This window comes from Miniopterus schreibersii, assembly GCF_964146895.1.
Source record: "Miniopterus schreibersii genome assembly, chromosome: 8".
Lineage (NCBI taxonomy): Eukaryota > Metazoa > Chordata > Mammalia > Chiroptera > Miniopteridae > Miniopterus > Miniopterus schreibersii.
The window spans coordinates 44,055,686-44,071,784 of NC_138109.1; the positions used below are offsets into that span (position 1 = coordinate 44,055,686).

The 16,099-nt window shown below is 35.7% G+C and overlaps 1 protein-coding gene across 5 annotated transcripts in view; it reads left to right on the forward strand.

The window, feature by feature from the left end:
* SRSF11 (serine and arginine rich splicing factor 11) overlaps window positions 1–16,099 on the forward strand; it is a 40,948-nt gene that overhangs the window by 2,756 nt on the left and 22,093 nt on the right. For 4 of the 5 annotated variants that reach the window (XM_081145978.1, XM_081145980.1, XM_081145981.1 and 1 more), the window contains exons 2-3: window positions 9,754–9,969; window positions 15,733–15,866. In XM_081145978.1, coding sequence (XP_081002104.1) covers window positions 9,776–9,969; window positions 15,733–15,866 — 328 coding nt within the window. In that variant the 5' untranslated portion in view covers window positions 9,754–9,775. Of the gene's footprint in view, window positions 1–9,750; window positions 9,970–15,732; window positions 15,867–16,099 lie in introns of all 5 variants that reach the window. The other variant, XM_081145979.1, reaches the window with a different exon arrangement.

Below are 16,099 nucleotides of genomic sequence, written 5' to 3' on the forward strand. Positions count from 1 at the left end.
TGGATTTATAGAGGCAAATGGAGAAATTGTAGTAAAGGAAAATGCCATTACTTTGTGCAAAATTTTAAAGGACGGTTATTTAAAAAAATGTTATCAGATAAGCAAAGTGAATTTGCTTTGCAGACATTTCTAGGAAGTTTCTTTTTGTGTGAAGTAACAGATGTAGATTTAGCCTACTTTGAATCAGTATTGTTTGTCTTTCAGAATATTGCATTATCTGTGAGAACTCCAATTTTATGATAAAGTTATTTATTGAGTGAACATTTTACTTTTTAACACTGGCATTATTGATTATTAATATATTGCTTATTAAATGTTTTTTTAGTTGAATTTTTTACATTCTTATATACTTATTACTCAAAGTTTTCTTTCTGTGTTTTTCCCTTACTCTATCAATAGGTTTCTTTATATTATCAATATTGAGTACAAAATTATATAGGACACTGAATCTCTCCATGTTTTAAGTATTCAACTTTAAAGATGTTCGTTATATGTCTTAGTTCCCTTTAAAAATTTCAGTTTGCAGTTTTGCATTTGTTTTCCTTTCAGGTCTATAACTGCCATCTTTTAAAAGTAGTAAAAAATATTGTGTATTATTTCTTTGAAGGTAGTACATATTTTGCATTTTTAGTCATAGTTTCAAATGTGGCTTTGAATTGTATTTTGTTGTATTGGAGTTGTTTGTGGCAATTTTTTTTCTGATGGAGACAGTGTATTTTATTTTAGATTATTCATTTGTATAGTTTTTGTTCGCAGTGCTTCTCTTTTGTTGAATCAGAAAGTAATGAACTTGCTCTAGGAAGTTTAATGTTTGATTCAAATGTTGGGTTATAGTTCACCGGCTTTAGGAAAATATTTTCATTTTCATTTTATAAAAAGGCTTTTAACATGTTAGTGTTTTTCACGTGGAGAAAAGTGGAGGCACTACTTTTAAAATATTTTTCTTTTAATTCTAATTACTTTTAGTTTTCTTTTTTGGTTTATTTTCTTTTTATTTAAAAAAGCTGAAATCGGGTAGTTGTAAAGCACTCTTATATCATTAAATAAAAATATTATGTTATCATTTATTGGTTTTTCTTAAATTAGCTGAAAGTGTTCCCCATTATTCCCAGTGATTCTTACTCCTAACCTTCATTGGCTGTTTTCTTGCTCATTTTTCAAGATTAATGTATTCTGCGCTAGCCAGTTTGGCTCAGTGGTTAGAATGCTGGCCTGCGGACTGAAGTGTCCCGGGTTCGATTCGGACCTGGGTTGCAGGCTTATCCCTTGTTTCTGGATCGGGGGGTGTGTGGGAGGCAACCAATCGAAGTGTCTCTCTCACGTTGATGTTTCTCTCTCCCTTCCACTCTCCCACGCTCTCTGAAAAGCAATGGAAAAAATATCCTCAGGTGAAGCATTATGGCCTTTAGCTTTAGCATGTGTCAGGAATTCATATTGTTTCAAACACTTAGTAATATTTTCCTTTGTTTTTTAAATCTGTGCTTATGGTCATTTCCTAGTCTGTTGCTCTCACCCATGTCACAGTATACTATTATTTAAGATAAATCAAACATAATGTATAGTTGTGTCTTTTGAAAATAAGAATAATACTCTTGCTCTGAAAATGTAGAAGGGTAATTGAATCCTTCCTAGAAAGAGTTTTTCATGAGCCCTGTGTTTTGTCAGAAAAGGAATGTTTTGTTTGACCACCCATCTGTCTTTGTATGCAATTGGTAAAGTGCTTCCTTAGGATCAAAATGAATGTGAAAACTTGAAATTTGTCGGTATCATGTTTCCATTGCAACAGACTCTTAAAGGAGAAAGGGCATCTAATAATAGTATATTTCATGTTCACTACCACTTAAACAGTTTACAAAGTATTTACACATTTGACAATAATATTCTAAGATAAGACAAAAGTATTATTCATCCATTGAAAAAATGAGGAATAGTATTATTATTCATGAGAGAGTGGAACACAGACTTGCCTGTAATGGTATTTACCATTTGTTGAGTGCCTTTGTGCTGTTGTAGGTGCCTCATTCATATCCATAGTATTTCAAATCTTGGAAACTTTAAATGATGTCATTATTCTCATTTTTCACATAAGGGAATTGGGGCTCACATGGCAAGTTACAGGCAGCATTTATAGTAGCTGACAACATGCATAGGAGAATGGAGTGGGAGACTTCTACTTTGTTACACTCATATAGCTGTACACTCATTTAACATTTTGCATTTATTACTTTATAATAAATTTTTACTATACCACACACAAAAAAATGTTAAAATGTAGGATCTTAAATAAGAAACTTCTGTGTATATATTCACTCTTCTGATTCATATTTTTCATGTTAATGATGAAGTAGCATTAGTCCAAGGTACTAGCCCAGAGTAATTGTAGAAAATGGAACCCAGTAGAGGTAACCCAACCATTCATTTGTAGAGTAGTTAATGTTTATCTTTACTAATCATTTGCATTAGTGGTTCTCACGTCAGCCTCACAACAACCCAGTGAGGTAAGCATTATAATTTCATTTTTCAGAGGAGGAAATTGAACCAGAAAGTAATGAACCAAAGGTCACAGTTAACCTAATTGGTGATAGATTCCATGCCTATTCTCTGTATCTATGAGTCTGTTTCTGTTTTTTGTTGTTGTTGTTGTTGCTCGTTTATATTGTTCTTTATGTTCCACATATAAGTGAAATCATGTGGTATTTGTCTTTCTCTGACTGACTTATTTCATTTAGCATCATACCCTCTACATCAGTCCATGCTGTCACAAACGGTAAGATTTTGTTCTTTTTAATGTCTTGCCTACATTCTTAATCAATTGTAATGCCTTTACATGTTGTAAAGATTAAAAGGCATTTTAAAAACATTCAGTTAAGGTACGTTATCTTGTTACTGGGTTGAGTACACTTTAGTTTTTTATAGGTTTTCTAAGACCTTAGAAATAATTTTCTTTCATGAAGAGAAACTAAATTTTAAAACATAGGAGGAAAAGAGTTCAAATGGTGCAAATGTTTAAGTCCTTGATTAGAAAAATCTGTTTAATGTTAAACTGCTTGAAACTGTTCAGAGTAAAGATACATATAACTACTGGATTTTTTTTCCACTGGATTTTTTTTTTTAAGATTGCGAAACCTTTTCTCAATTCAGACTGCAGAAGAATCTCACATAGCATAGAGGATAATACTGAGTAGTCAGTACCTTGAGCTTCCCCATTCAAATATTTCTGTTGACCCCATTCAATCAAAAAAGCCAAACGTGTACAAATAAATTGACTGATTTCCAAGCATATGCGCCATAGCTGAGAATACTGTGCATATGCATGTAGGCAACAGTATCTTAATGCTCAAACTACTACTTTTTTCTCTTTGTTCATCATAAAAATAAAGCTTTGAAAAATGGGCACATACAGATTTTTGCCTACAATTTCAAGGTGCTCACAAATCCTGTGCTGTCAATTTTTAAATGTAGGTCTAGAATCCTTGCTGTTAATAGACAATATAAGTTGAACAGTATGAAGCAAGAATTTGGAAATAAACTTAAGTAGACTTTTATTCTGTCTTGGGGTGTGTGTCCATCCATCTGTTTATCCGTCCTCTAATGCTAACTCATTCTTTAATCTCTTTCCTTCATTTAGATGAAGCAGAAGAAAGGGGAGTGTGGGATTTACAATTTTGATTTTAAAATAGATATTCATATTTGTAGATAGAACTAGGAGTAGAATGGAAATACACTTACCTAATTTGTAGAATTACAGATACAAATTAAAATAGATCTGCAGATAAATCTCTTTAAAGTTACAGATTTGTAAGCAGCAATTTATTTCCTAGGTTTTTCTTACTCCTTTCTTTAGCCAAATACTTTGAGAGTTTATCTCAATCAAATTTCCCTGTAAATCAAACAAATGTATTCCTGTCTTTGTTCACCCAGACTTTGTTGAGCAGATTATGTGAAGCATTTGTAAAGTTTCTAGCACATAGATGATACTCAGTAAGTTTTGTCAAATGCTGAGTTCCACAAAGATCAATGCATTGCCTTCCCTGTCCTCAAAAAGTGTATTTTCTAGAGGAAAGGATCTGCTTAACTAGTAATTTGATAAAAGGCCTGTTGCTTTTGCAGATATGCAAAATTGTGTCCATTTGGAGGACTCCACCATCTTTTCCATTAGTGGATAAGAAGGTGTTTAACAGCAGAGGTGACTTGACTTAGCCAACTGGGAACCTGGTGTCCAGCCGGTAGAGTAATAGTAGAGACTTGTACCTATTCTGTCTTTTAATTTGAGAACTTCTAAATACATGAAGTTTTTATTCCTTAGAAATGTCTTTGCTACAAGTGGTTTTCTTCTGTTGTTGTTTTATTGAGATGTAATTGACTTATAGCACTGTATAAGTTTGGAGTATACCGCATAACGATTTGATTTGCATATATCATGAAATTATTACCACAATTAAGTTTAGTTAACATCCATCATCTCATATAGAAGTAAAATAAAACGAAAAGATGTTTTTTCTTGTGATGAAAAATCTTGGAATTTACTCTCTTAATAATTTTCATGTATATCATATAGCAGTGTTAAGTATAGTCGTCATGTTGTACACTACATCCCTAGTACTTATTTATCTTATAACTGGACGTTCATACCTGTTAACCACCTTCTTCCAGTTCCTCCCCCCCACCCCCCACCCCCTTTCTGGTAACTACAAATCCTGTCTCTTTTCTATGAGTTTGTTTATTTGTTTTAGATTCCACTGTGAGGTCATGTAGTACTTGTCTCTCTCTGACATATTTCACTTAGCATAATGCTCTCAAGGTCCATCCATGTTTTTGTAAATGACAGGGTTTACTCATTTTTATTGCTGAGTAATATTCCATTGTATACAAATACACCACAACTTCTTTATCCATTCATCCATGGACACTTAGGTTGTTTCCATGTCTTATTGTAAATAATGCTGCTGTGACATGGGAGTACAGATACCTCTTCAACATAGTATTTTCGTTTCCTTCAGATATATTCCCACAAGTGGGATTGCTGTATTTTATGGTAGTTCTATTTTTAATTTTTTGAGGAGCCTGCATATTATTTTCCATAATGCCTTATGAATTTACAGTCCCAGCAGTAGTGCATAAGGGTTCCTCTTTCACCACATCCTCCCCAGCATTTGGTATCTCTTGTCTTTTTGATGCTATCCATTCCAGCAGGCGTTGAGGTGATATCTCATTGTGGCTTTGATTTTCATTTTCCTAAAGATTAGGGATGCTGAGCATCATTTTCTGTACCTATTGGCTATTCATATACTTTTGACAAACTTCTATTCAGGTCCTTTGCCCATTTTTAATAGGAGTATTTGTTTTTTCTTGTTGACTTATATGACTTCCATGTATGTTTTGGATATTAACCTCTTTTCAGATATATGGTTTGCAAATATCTTTGTCTTTTCATTTTGTTGATGGTTTCCTTTGCTGTGCAGAAGCTTTTTAGTTTGTTGTAGTCCCATGTATATATTTTTTATTGTATTTATTGTTTGTGTTTTTGGTGTCGAATCAAAAAAATCTTGTCAAGTCCCATATCAAGGGACTATTTTCCTGTGTTCTCTTCTAGGAGTTTTATAGTTTCAGGTCTTTAATCCATTTTGAGTTACTTTTTGTGAATAGGGTAATATAGGGGTCTAGTTTCATTATTTTATACATAAGATCTTTTAGAAGCTTGATACTGGAAAGAACTTAAAGCTTATTCATTATGACAGGATTGGTATTGTTTTAGAGGGTTTGCTTAAAGCGTTATTTTCTAATATTATTTGATAGACTTTCTTGCCAATATCGAGCACCAGTTAAAATTTTTCTTGGTAGTGTGCTCGTGGTGGTCCCCCACCTATGAGCATTAGGGCACCATTATGGAGAACCTGTAAGTTTTCTGAATTTCAGAAGCCTATCAGAAATTACGCATTATAATATGCATGTAGAAGCTATATGGCTATATAGTCCAAAATGGCAGGACACTTTTTCCTTTGTATTAGAAACATTCAGATATAACAGGAATCCTTCCCTAACCCATTCTCAAAAATGCTCTCTGACTCTTCTCTATACATACGTCTTTCACATGATAATGATAGGAAGGATCTCCATATAAGTCTCTTTGAAATATGAACTAGAAAACATTCATTCAAAAAAAATGGTCTTCCTACTTTTCTTCAAACTTGTTCTTATCCTCAGGACCTTTCTAATTTTCTATTTCATCTGCTTGGATTGTGTTCCCCCCAGAAATTCAAATGGCTCAAATAACACCATCTCCCTCATCGTCTACCCTGGCTTATTTTCATCACAGCACATTTCTCCCTTACATCTTTGTATTTTTTATTGAAAGTTTCCCATACTAGACCCAAAGTTTCATGAGATCAGGGACACTGCCTGTCTTTTCTCTGCTATATTCCGAATGTTTAGGAAAAACCCTGGACCATAGTAGGTGCATAATATTTGAAAGAATTTGCAAGTTTTTAAACAGCCTCTTATAATACTAGAGTTAAAGTAAATAAGACAGACATGATACCTGCCTCCAGATTCTGTACTACTTGTAATCTTGCTTAGTTGGGAACCTAAACAAATCTGAAGTGATTTAAAACTAGCATAGGTTGGATATATTTGCTATTTTACTTTGAAATATATGTTACTTGCCTTTAGCTTTTCATTTCTATGGGAAACACAGTAATACGCAAAGTAGTTATTTAATCTATTTATTAGACCTAAAATGATTTTCAGAATTACAATTCATCTCCTCAGCTCCTGACTGAAGTAGGTTCTTAGAAGTGAAGTGAATTTCCTCAAATCATGCTTAATGAATAATCAGGTAGTATTTTAAGCCAGCCTTCTAGCTCCTAGTTCAGTATTTTTTCTAGCTGATTGATTATTTGAAGTAAAATATTAAAAAATACTCCATATTAGAATAAGATTTTTTCCACTTTGTTTCTTCATATGGAAGCATCATCTGTCTGTATGTTCAATAAGTTATTATACACAAACTCACTTATGATTATTTAAAAGATTTTTATCTTATCAGAGAACTATCTTTTTCTTTGGTTTGAGTATGTAATTTTAATTATGAAATATGTCAAACATACAGAAAAGTGTAGAATAACAAAAGATTTCTATGTATCTCCCACAGAGAATAAAAAGATTAACATTAAAAAAATATGCATGAACCTTGCTCTTGTGTTATTTGTCCTTTTATCACAACATTGTAGCATGCTTAGCACATAGTAGGCACTCCTACTAAGTATTGAACTTGTTATATGACAAAATTAAAACAAGTTTGATGTCCTTTATTCAAGGAAAACAATCCATAGATTGGGGACTACATTGCCTCCCAAGCAGTAGGGCACTCTTTCCAAGGGATTTGGGACAAGAGTAAATTTTAGATCATTAGAAGAGGCAATGTGGAAATGGCAAGACTGGCCAGGATTTTCTTCTGAGGCTTTAGCAGTTTCTATTTTCTGAGGCAGCAGTTTTCAACCTGTGTGCTGCTGGTGTGCTGCAAGAATTTTTAAAACATGCAATACCTATTTAGTCAGGGACACTCACTGACCGCTTTTCCCTTAGAATGTCAGATACAAAATGACAACAGCCAACACAGCAATAGTCATCCGGTGTAAGTCAAAATCATACCTTTTTTTGCTGTGGCTGGTTTGCCTCAGTGGTTAGAGCCAGACCAAAGGGTCCTGGTTGGATTCTAGGTCAAGGGCACGAACCTCCCTTGCAAGTTCTATTCTTGGCCCCATCCCGGGCCTTATTCTGGGCACGTGCAGGAGGCAACCAATTAATGTGTCTCTCTCATATCGATGTTTCTCTCTTTCTCTCTCCGCGCTCTTTCCTCCCCTCCCCTTTCTCTAAAAAATTCAATGGAAAAAATATCCTCGTGTGAGGGTTAACAAAAAATTTTTTTTTTCCTTTTTTTTTTTTTTAGTAATTTATGTGTGTCATGAGATGAAAAAGGTTGAAAATCACTGTTCTAGGGTAAGGTAAGCCCGCTAAAGCTCATTCGGATGGTTTTGATTGGCGGTTTCCTTCACAGGTGTTTTCCCTAAGTGTAAGGTTGACAGATTTAGATTTGTGATATGGGTGGGGCCCCGGGGGCAACCTCCATTTTGTATGTCCTGATACACAGATTATTTTTATGAAACTGTTAAGAATCTAATTGGCCGTTACATATGTTGTTTCAAAATGAGAAAATAAATTACTGACATTTTTAATATTTGTAGATACAGATTTATGACTGACATACAATTAGTTGTAATTTTGCTGAGGGTTACATTCACCAACCCATCCCTCTTTTATATAAAAGTTAGCACAAGTGTGTTAGCTAGTAAGTAAACTAGCCGGTTGGCTCTACATCAAATCTCAACAACTTTGTGTTCTAATCATCTCTCACAAATTACACTCTTGACTGCATTATTTCATACAGGTATATTTACTTATGAAAATATTCCATAAGGCCTCAGTTGTTAACCTCCAGAAATATTCCAGATCGGGTAAATTAATAATTGTCATAGAATACATGGCTCTTTATTAAGGCTTATTTATGCGTGTGTTCAACACATTTATTGAGCATTGACTCTGACAGACGTTGTGCTAGGCCCTAAACTGACCCAGAAGATTCACAGCTTTGCGGGGGGGGGGGGGGGGGGGGGGATGTGTGTCAGCACAAAGTTAAGTATCCCCTGTTGTTAGGCAGAGGGGAGGAAGCCCTGCCTGCCTGCAGACGCGTGGCAGCAAGGGAAGAAGGGCCTGCCAAGAGGGCAGCTAGATACCAGGAGGGCGGCCATCGGTAACTTCTGCAGGCGCAGCGCAGTGGGAGCTTCAGGCAGGTTTGGGGGCTGCAAGTCGTTGGATAACACTGATGGAAGTGAGAGTGTAGATGAGGTCGGAAAATTATGCGAGCATGTAGTTAGAGTCAAAAGCTTCAAAAATTATTACGCAAAAATATGCACGTAGAGCAAGTTTTTCTGCAGTTTTCAGATCTTGAAGTATATTTAGATACCATACAATATGCTTTTAGATAGTCGACTTGTGAAGTAAATTAGCTTATAAAGCACTAGTAAGTGTAACATTAAAATAGATATTTTTGAAGGTTTACCGACAAAGCAAATTATAACTTAATGTTACCAAAATGTATGTAAAGATGCAGAAAATCTTATACTAGTGGAGAGGAAAATCTTGGTGGGTAGGGTGGGAATTTCATGGCTTACTCCACAGACCTGTAGTTGATTGTATAAAGAAATATCGTGGGCATCTTTAATAAGAATAGTTACTAAAGTGTGCATTTTTATTTTGCAGGGGAGTGAATATTGCCTTTAAAAAAATGATGCCTTTCACTTCTCTTACCAAAAAATATAAAAAAGGGGGGAGCGAAGAGGGATGACGTCTTTCAGCAGCCCGCGGGGCTTCTCGCGGTCTCCCGCCTGCGCGAGACTCGCCGGGCCTGCGCGGGGCGGAGCCGGCGGTGACGCGCCCGGGCCGCAAGGCATTGTGGGGAGTTCTGGCCGCGGTTGAGGTGGTTGGAGGCGAGGTGGGGGTGGCCGTTTGTTTGCTCGTGGTCTCGAACTCGCGCGCTCTGTCCCCTCCCCCCGGCGAGTGGCGGGGCGGAGAAACGGCGGCGGAGGCAGCAGCAGCGGCTGTAACAGCGGACAACCTCCTGTCCCCTCTCCGGCGAACCGGTTCCTCTCTCCCCTCCCTCTCACTGTTTGTTGTGTGTTTGATGTGTTAAAGCAGGAGCGAGAACGCGAGCAGCGCCATGAGCAACACCACCGTCGTCCCCGGCACTGCGGGCCCGGGCCCCAGCGGCGGGCCGGGCGGCGGAGGCGGCGGCGGCGGCGGCACCGAGGTAATCCAGGTGACTAATGTCTCCCCGAGCGCTAGCTCTGAGCAGATGCGGACCCTCTTCGGTTTCCTAGGCAAGATCGACGAACTGCGCCTCTTCCCGCCGGAGTGAGTATCGTCCACCATCACCGTTTTTGCTAACTCCTCCCTAGCCTGGGCCTAACCACACCATTTCCTTGTCGATGCTTCCCTATACCAGGTTGCTTTAGTTGAAGCTGGCCGTTGCATTTACTTATAAAAGAGTTTGCATATTAGGCTTACTAATAATGCGAAGAGGCCGGACCAAGGTTTGGGGGATTAGGAGACACTGGCTCTTAATCTCAGACTTCCCCCCCTCCCCCTTAAATTGTGCCAACGTGGTCGTTCTTTGGGTAGTTAAAGCAAGATTACTGCTTTTTATGTGTTTGGGTTTATCTTTTTTAAAAATCAGGTGTTTCTTTGAGTTCTTTGGAAAGTAACAAAATTGTCCATTCCTATATAGATGTATTATTAAACTTTGTAGGCGGTGGTTCACTTATTGCTAAGTATTACTGTTCCGGGATTCTGGCCTAGTGAATACAGATTTAATACTCTGACAGACAATAAATTCAGTGAACCTGACTACTTAGTTTTAATGACAAAAAATGGGTTATAGCCGAACGCTAGAGGTTTTTTTGTTTGAATCATGTATACATTTATGATATGTTACAGTTCTAAATTTTTACTAGAGAATGCATAGCATTTTGTTTTTATCCTGTTCTCACATTTATTATTTTAATTGCAAAAGTATTAAATGAGTGGATTGTAAAGAAAAAAATAATCTATGAAGTTAGATAAGATGTGATAAATATCAGAACAGACATCAGGAATAGAATAATCATGATAATAATTCGGAAGGGTGAAAATTCAAATGTTACTGTCAGTATGTTCTCCCATCCCACTTAGTTTTATAATTTCACTTAAGTACTAAACAGGAAATAGAAATCTATTGTTTTGGTGGATGTAATAAATTGTAACTCTACATACATTTGTACGCCAAAATAATAGAAGTTGACCATACTGTGGTATTTATTAAGTATTCTGTATTTCATCACTTTCTATTTAAAATACTTTGAAATGATTCTTGGTAATTTTCAAATTGTTTTTGTGTTGTCTTTACTATTTAGGGGAATATACATTTGGAGAGAGATTTTAGGATTATTTGCATGAAGTGTACATTTCTGGGAACATGTATTTATAGTAGTTATTTTGAATGGAAACTCAATTTGCTTTGGTAATGACGGACAAATAACTTTAATAATATGAACATAGAGAAATAGATGTTTTGCGACTACTTGGTTTTTCTCACAGCATACCCCTTATTAAGTTGTTAGTAAAATTAATAAACAGTAAATGGCAGAAAATGAGTGACACATTTGATTATTATAATCATGTTGAAGTATTTGAGATACTGGATTTATTTTACAAAACAATTTTTTTCCACAAGTTAAGAATTTTGTTATAGTTGCTGACCTTGAAGTGTTTTATTTTGAAAATGCTCTTTTTATGATTCATTTATTTAAAAGATGACAAAGGGAGGTGTAAACAACTTTCTGGTTTATTTTTTACCCATTGTGTGGTCAGGATCTTACCGGGAGTTGTGATGGACCATCATGACTTTTTTACTTTATAATCAAAGGAGTAGTTTCATCATGTAATCAGGATAGTTGATGTGCATCAGATGACATGATATAGGATACTGTACATTAAGAGGACTTTTCTGTATTGGAAGGAGGAGTTGTATATTGACACGTTTTGCTCTTTGACTCCTTCATATATGTTCCCACATACAGACTATTTTCTCTTCTGAAAATGTGCAAAGTTACAATATAGTGAATGCTATATCACCTTAATGGCTTTCCCAAATTGAACAGTATTTATGTAGATATCTACTTTTGTTGCTAATCTTAAATCCCAATAGCTAATCTGACCTGCACAATTTGGAAATATTTTATTGATAATTTCTTTAAGCTTGCTACAGTTTTCAATAGCTTGCTGGTGATCATGTGCTATAGAGTCTTAATAGTCCAAAAGGGTTCATTATTTCAAAACTTTGCTCTTAGAAAAAGCTTGAGTGGTTCAGATTACATAAAACTGACTATTATGAAGACATTTGCCACATGATTTTTTTTTTTTTTTTAGGGTATGTATTTTTCCCCCCAAAGGCATTCATATCCACCTGAAACTCTTCTAGATATAGCCATGACATGCGTGTTTCCTTTGTTGCTCAGATGCCACCTAATCTGTTCCCTGATCATCCTGTATAAAAATACAGCACCCCTGCTTCGCCTTTATTCAACTTAACTGCATTGTTTTTCTCTATAGTACCAGTCATCAACAAGTTAAGTTTAACTCTCCCTCTTTAGAATATGAGGAGGCCCTTGAGATCATCAATAACTTGTGAGATGGGTGGGCGGGGGTGGCATTTTCTAAAGTATATATGTGACTAAGCCCCTGCCTTTTTGGGGTGAGGGGAATCCTGGGATCTGGATCATGCCAAACACCAGTAGCAACCTCCTCAAGAAGGTTTCTCCCTTTGTCTTATAATTGAATCCTTTTATTTCTTGGTTTTTTTAAGCCAAAAATTGCTGGTTTAAAATTTTACCTAGGAATAAAATTGTCTGTCTTCACAACAAATAACATTGTAACCTCTCTTCAGTATGACAGCCCTACAGCCATTGAAAGTATCTCTCAGTGTTTCCATTTATTCTCTTTAAAAGAAGAAAGGTTACTTTAATTCTAGTCCTAAAATGCATGTTGGAAATTCAACATTGTGTGTTTATTATACGCTAGGTGCTTTCCAATTTTATCTTACTCTTCCCTTACAAGTGTAGGGAGAGAGTGTATTTAACCCTATTTCACAAATGAGTGGACTGAAATTCATGTAGGTGGTTTCGTACACCCACGCCACTCTACCAGTGTCAGACCTAGTATTGGAACTTAGATATTGTGATTGTCCTTTATCACTTGATCATGATTTTTTGATTTAGCCTAGCAACTTGTGAGTGGAATCACTCTTTTACACTTAGTAGGTATTCTTCGTGTGTTTGGTTTTAGTGGGATTTCATTATGGAAAATACAACTGGAGTGTTGATAGGGTAATGATCCCAGTAAAGCATGTATGTCAAAAGTATACAATAACTAAAGGCTAGTGTAACACTGTAGGTAAACTTAAATTCATAATTTAAGTAATTATTTCAGTGACCAAAAATAGATACTTTAATCATCATATAAGTAACTTTGTATAGTTAAGTAAGGGAGAGGACTTAGTTTACCTTAAAAAAAATTTTTTTTAAATAAATGCAGCATTTTACTGCATTCAGAACTGAGTAAGAACACACTGAGGGAAAGGGCACGTGAGGTCAACAAGGTCAAGTTTCCAGGTTAATGTTATTTGTTACAAACCTGCTATTTGGGGGGCTTAGGAGATGCTTTTGTTTATAAGCTCAAATTTATCTGCTCAGAAATGGTTAGCACAGTATTAAGGTGGGAGTTGAAAGAGTGGTATCAGTGGCCTAAACCAGAAATTCTCATACTTTAGTGGGCACAGATATCAACTGGGGATCTTTTTAAAAAACAAAGTCCTCCTATAAAAGGGATTCTCAGATTTAGTGGGCTCGAGATGGAAAAACGTCTGGATTTTCTATATGCATCTCACAAGAATCTCAAACAATCCTTACAGGACACTTGAAACGTTAGGCACAATACCACCACTCCTAGGTAGAGGGCAAGAGCATCTGCAGAACCCCCTTTTCCTGTCTTTTTCCTTAGTTCTTTTTCCTGCCCTGTCTCGTTTATATTTGTGAAGATGAGGAGTAAAGACAGCTACATTTTTAGAACTGGTACTTGCACAGAATACTAGGGTATGAATATTAAATTCAAGCATCCGTCTTTTATCTGTTTCTTCATAATAAATTTTAACTGAGAAATTGTAAGACTATAATTGCGGGGCCAAATAACAATGGTTTTAAATTAAACCATGTGAAGTGGGGAGAGATGCATTATTTGCCCTTCTGAGTCATCTTACTGTGGCTGTCTTTTTCATAGTGTTTAAATTAATCGTATTTTACCTCACTACCGCTTGCAGGTTTGCTATAGCCCGAGTAATAATGGTAGCATTCCTGTGACGAGTAGGTAGAAAAAAAATAGTAATTATTTTAGGATTGCCAAGTAAATGGAAACACATGAGCATGTAGGTAGTACTTTCTAATGTTTTGTTGTTTTTTTAAAGAACTCATTATATTTATGTTCTTTAAGAACCTAATCCTTGACAGTCATTTTTTTCTTTAGTCACATGACCATAGTGTCAAAGAAATGGTAGGGGTCGCTTTTTAAGAAATTTAAGTGCCTACTACTTCCCAAGACATTGTTAGATGTTAAGAGTATAAAATGATAGCATTTAAAGAGCTTTTTAATTTAGTGGTAAAAATATGGATGTCAGAAAAGAAATACAAAGTGCTATATATGGCTTTAGTACTAAAACTGCTGGAATTGCCTTCTTTCCACATTTTTATGTACACTTGGAAATCTAGTTTATTAGGAAGGTTAACACTAAGCCTCATTCTAATAACATTCAAAGATACTACAGTATTTTCCTTTTCATTATTGAGTCTTAAGATGTAATTGGCGTATTATAAAGCAGAGGTACCCTGGATGCATATAAAAATTGTCAAAGAGAATTTAAAAAAAAGAAGGGAGGAAGCGCTTAGTACTTCATCAGAGATCTCAGTTTAATTACTGTGGAGTAGAGAGCCAGGGTATTTTTTTCTCCACAGAAGATTCTAATGTAAAACCAGGATGATGTGATTACTGCTGCCATAGGGCATTGGTTTTAAAATAACTTTAGGTTTGGGATTAGGGAGCAACCCCTGCCCATATTTAATCTTTCCCTTTCACAGAAAGTTTTGTGGCAGAAATTTGAACCACCCTATATTTAAAACAAAACAAAATCCACATTCTTTATCTTATTATTTTTTCTTTAAATATATTTATTGACTTCAGAGAGAGAGGAAGGGAGAGAGAGAGAGAAAAACATCACTGAGGGAAACATCAACATCAATCAGCTGCCCTCCTGCACACACCCTACTGGGGATTGAGCCTGCAACCTAGACATATGCCCTGACCAAGAATTGAACCATTGCATGGGTTGACACTCAACCACTGAGCAACACCAGCCAGGCTAATTTATCTTAACAGGCTGCCATAGCTTGTACTTCAGTACTTGCTTTTGTTTCATCTAAGAAAGCAATTTGCTAAGGGAAGTGACTCCTTTGCTTATTGAAATTTTCATAATACTAATACTTAGGGGTGGAGTACTGTCCCCATGAGTGCTTAAATTTTTTTTTTTTCTGATACCATCAGTGAAAGAGGACAAGGGCATTTATTTAGTAGGCAGGTCCAAAAAAACTCAATTGTCAGATAAGATACACTTTTCCACGATATTTTGTTCCTGAATTGGCAAATTCTGTATGTTTTTTACTTTGAAAAGTTTTCTAAGCCAAGACTTCTTGTTACCTGTATTTAAAAATAACTGGTATTGGTATTATTTTTAAAATGTTGACACTTCTGTGGTCTGCTCTAACTCTGAAACTTGAGTTTCAAACTGTTTTTAACTTGGTAAACTGTAAAATTAAACAATAATTGTATACATGCAATTTGCTACATGAGTTTAGTGGATAGTACTTTATTTGTAATGTCATTGTTTAAAACTAGTTAACTAAACTAATATGTGCAATTAGTATTTTTATCTGCCTATTTTGATTTTGGAATGCAGGTATGGGTTTATGAATCATACATTTATGTTTCAGCTGATGTTCTTTTTCTCTACTTTTATGTAATTTGTTTATCTTTCAGCGATTCACCTTTGCCAGTCTCTTCCCGTGTCTGCTTTGTTAAGTTCCATGATCCGGACTCAGCAGTTGTGGCACAGCATCTGACAAACACTGTATTCGTTGACAGAGCATTGATAGTCGTACCATATGCAGAAGGTTTGTGCTTTGTTTACCTATCTATGTGGGCATCCAATGATGACCATCTACCTCAGTATAGTTTTAGAGTGAGCATTAGTAGCATGTTAAAAATCTAAGCTATTAACATTTTGAAACCCTTGTTATACTGTGGTCCATATTTTTACTTGTAGGTTTTAATTCAAAAGTTAGAAAACAGATCTGTTTTTTATAAGATACCTAACTATTCCATTCTTTTAAAACATTTTTAAGTT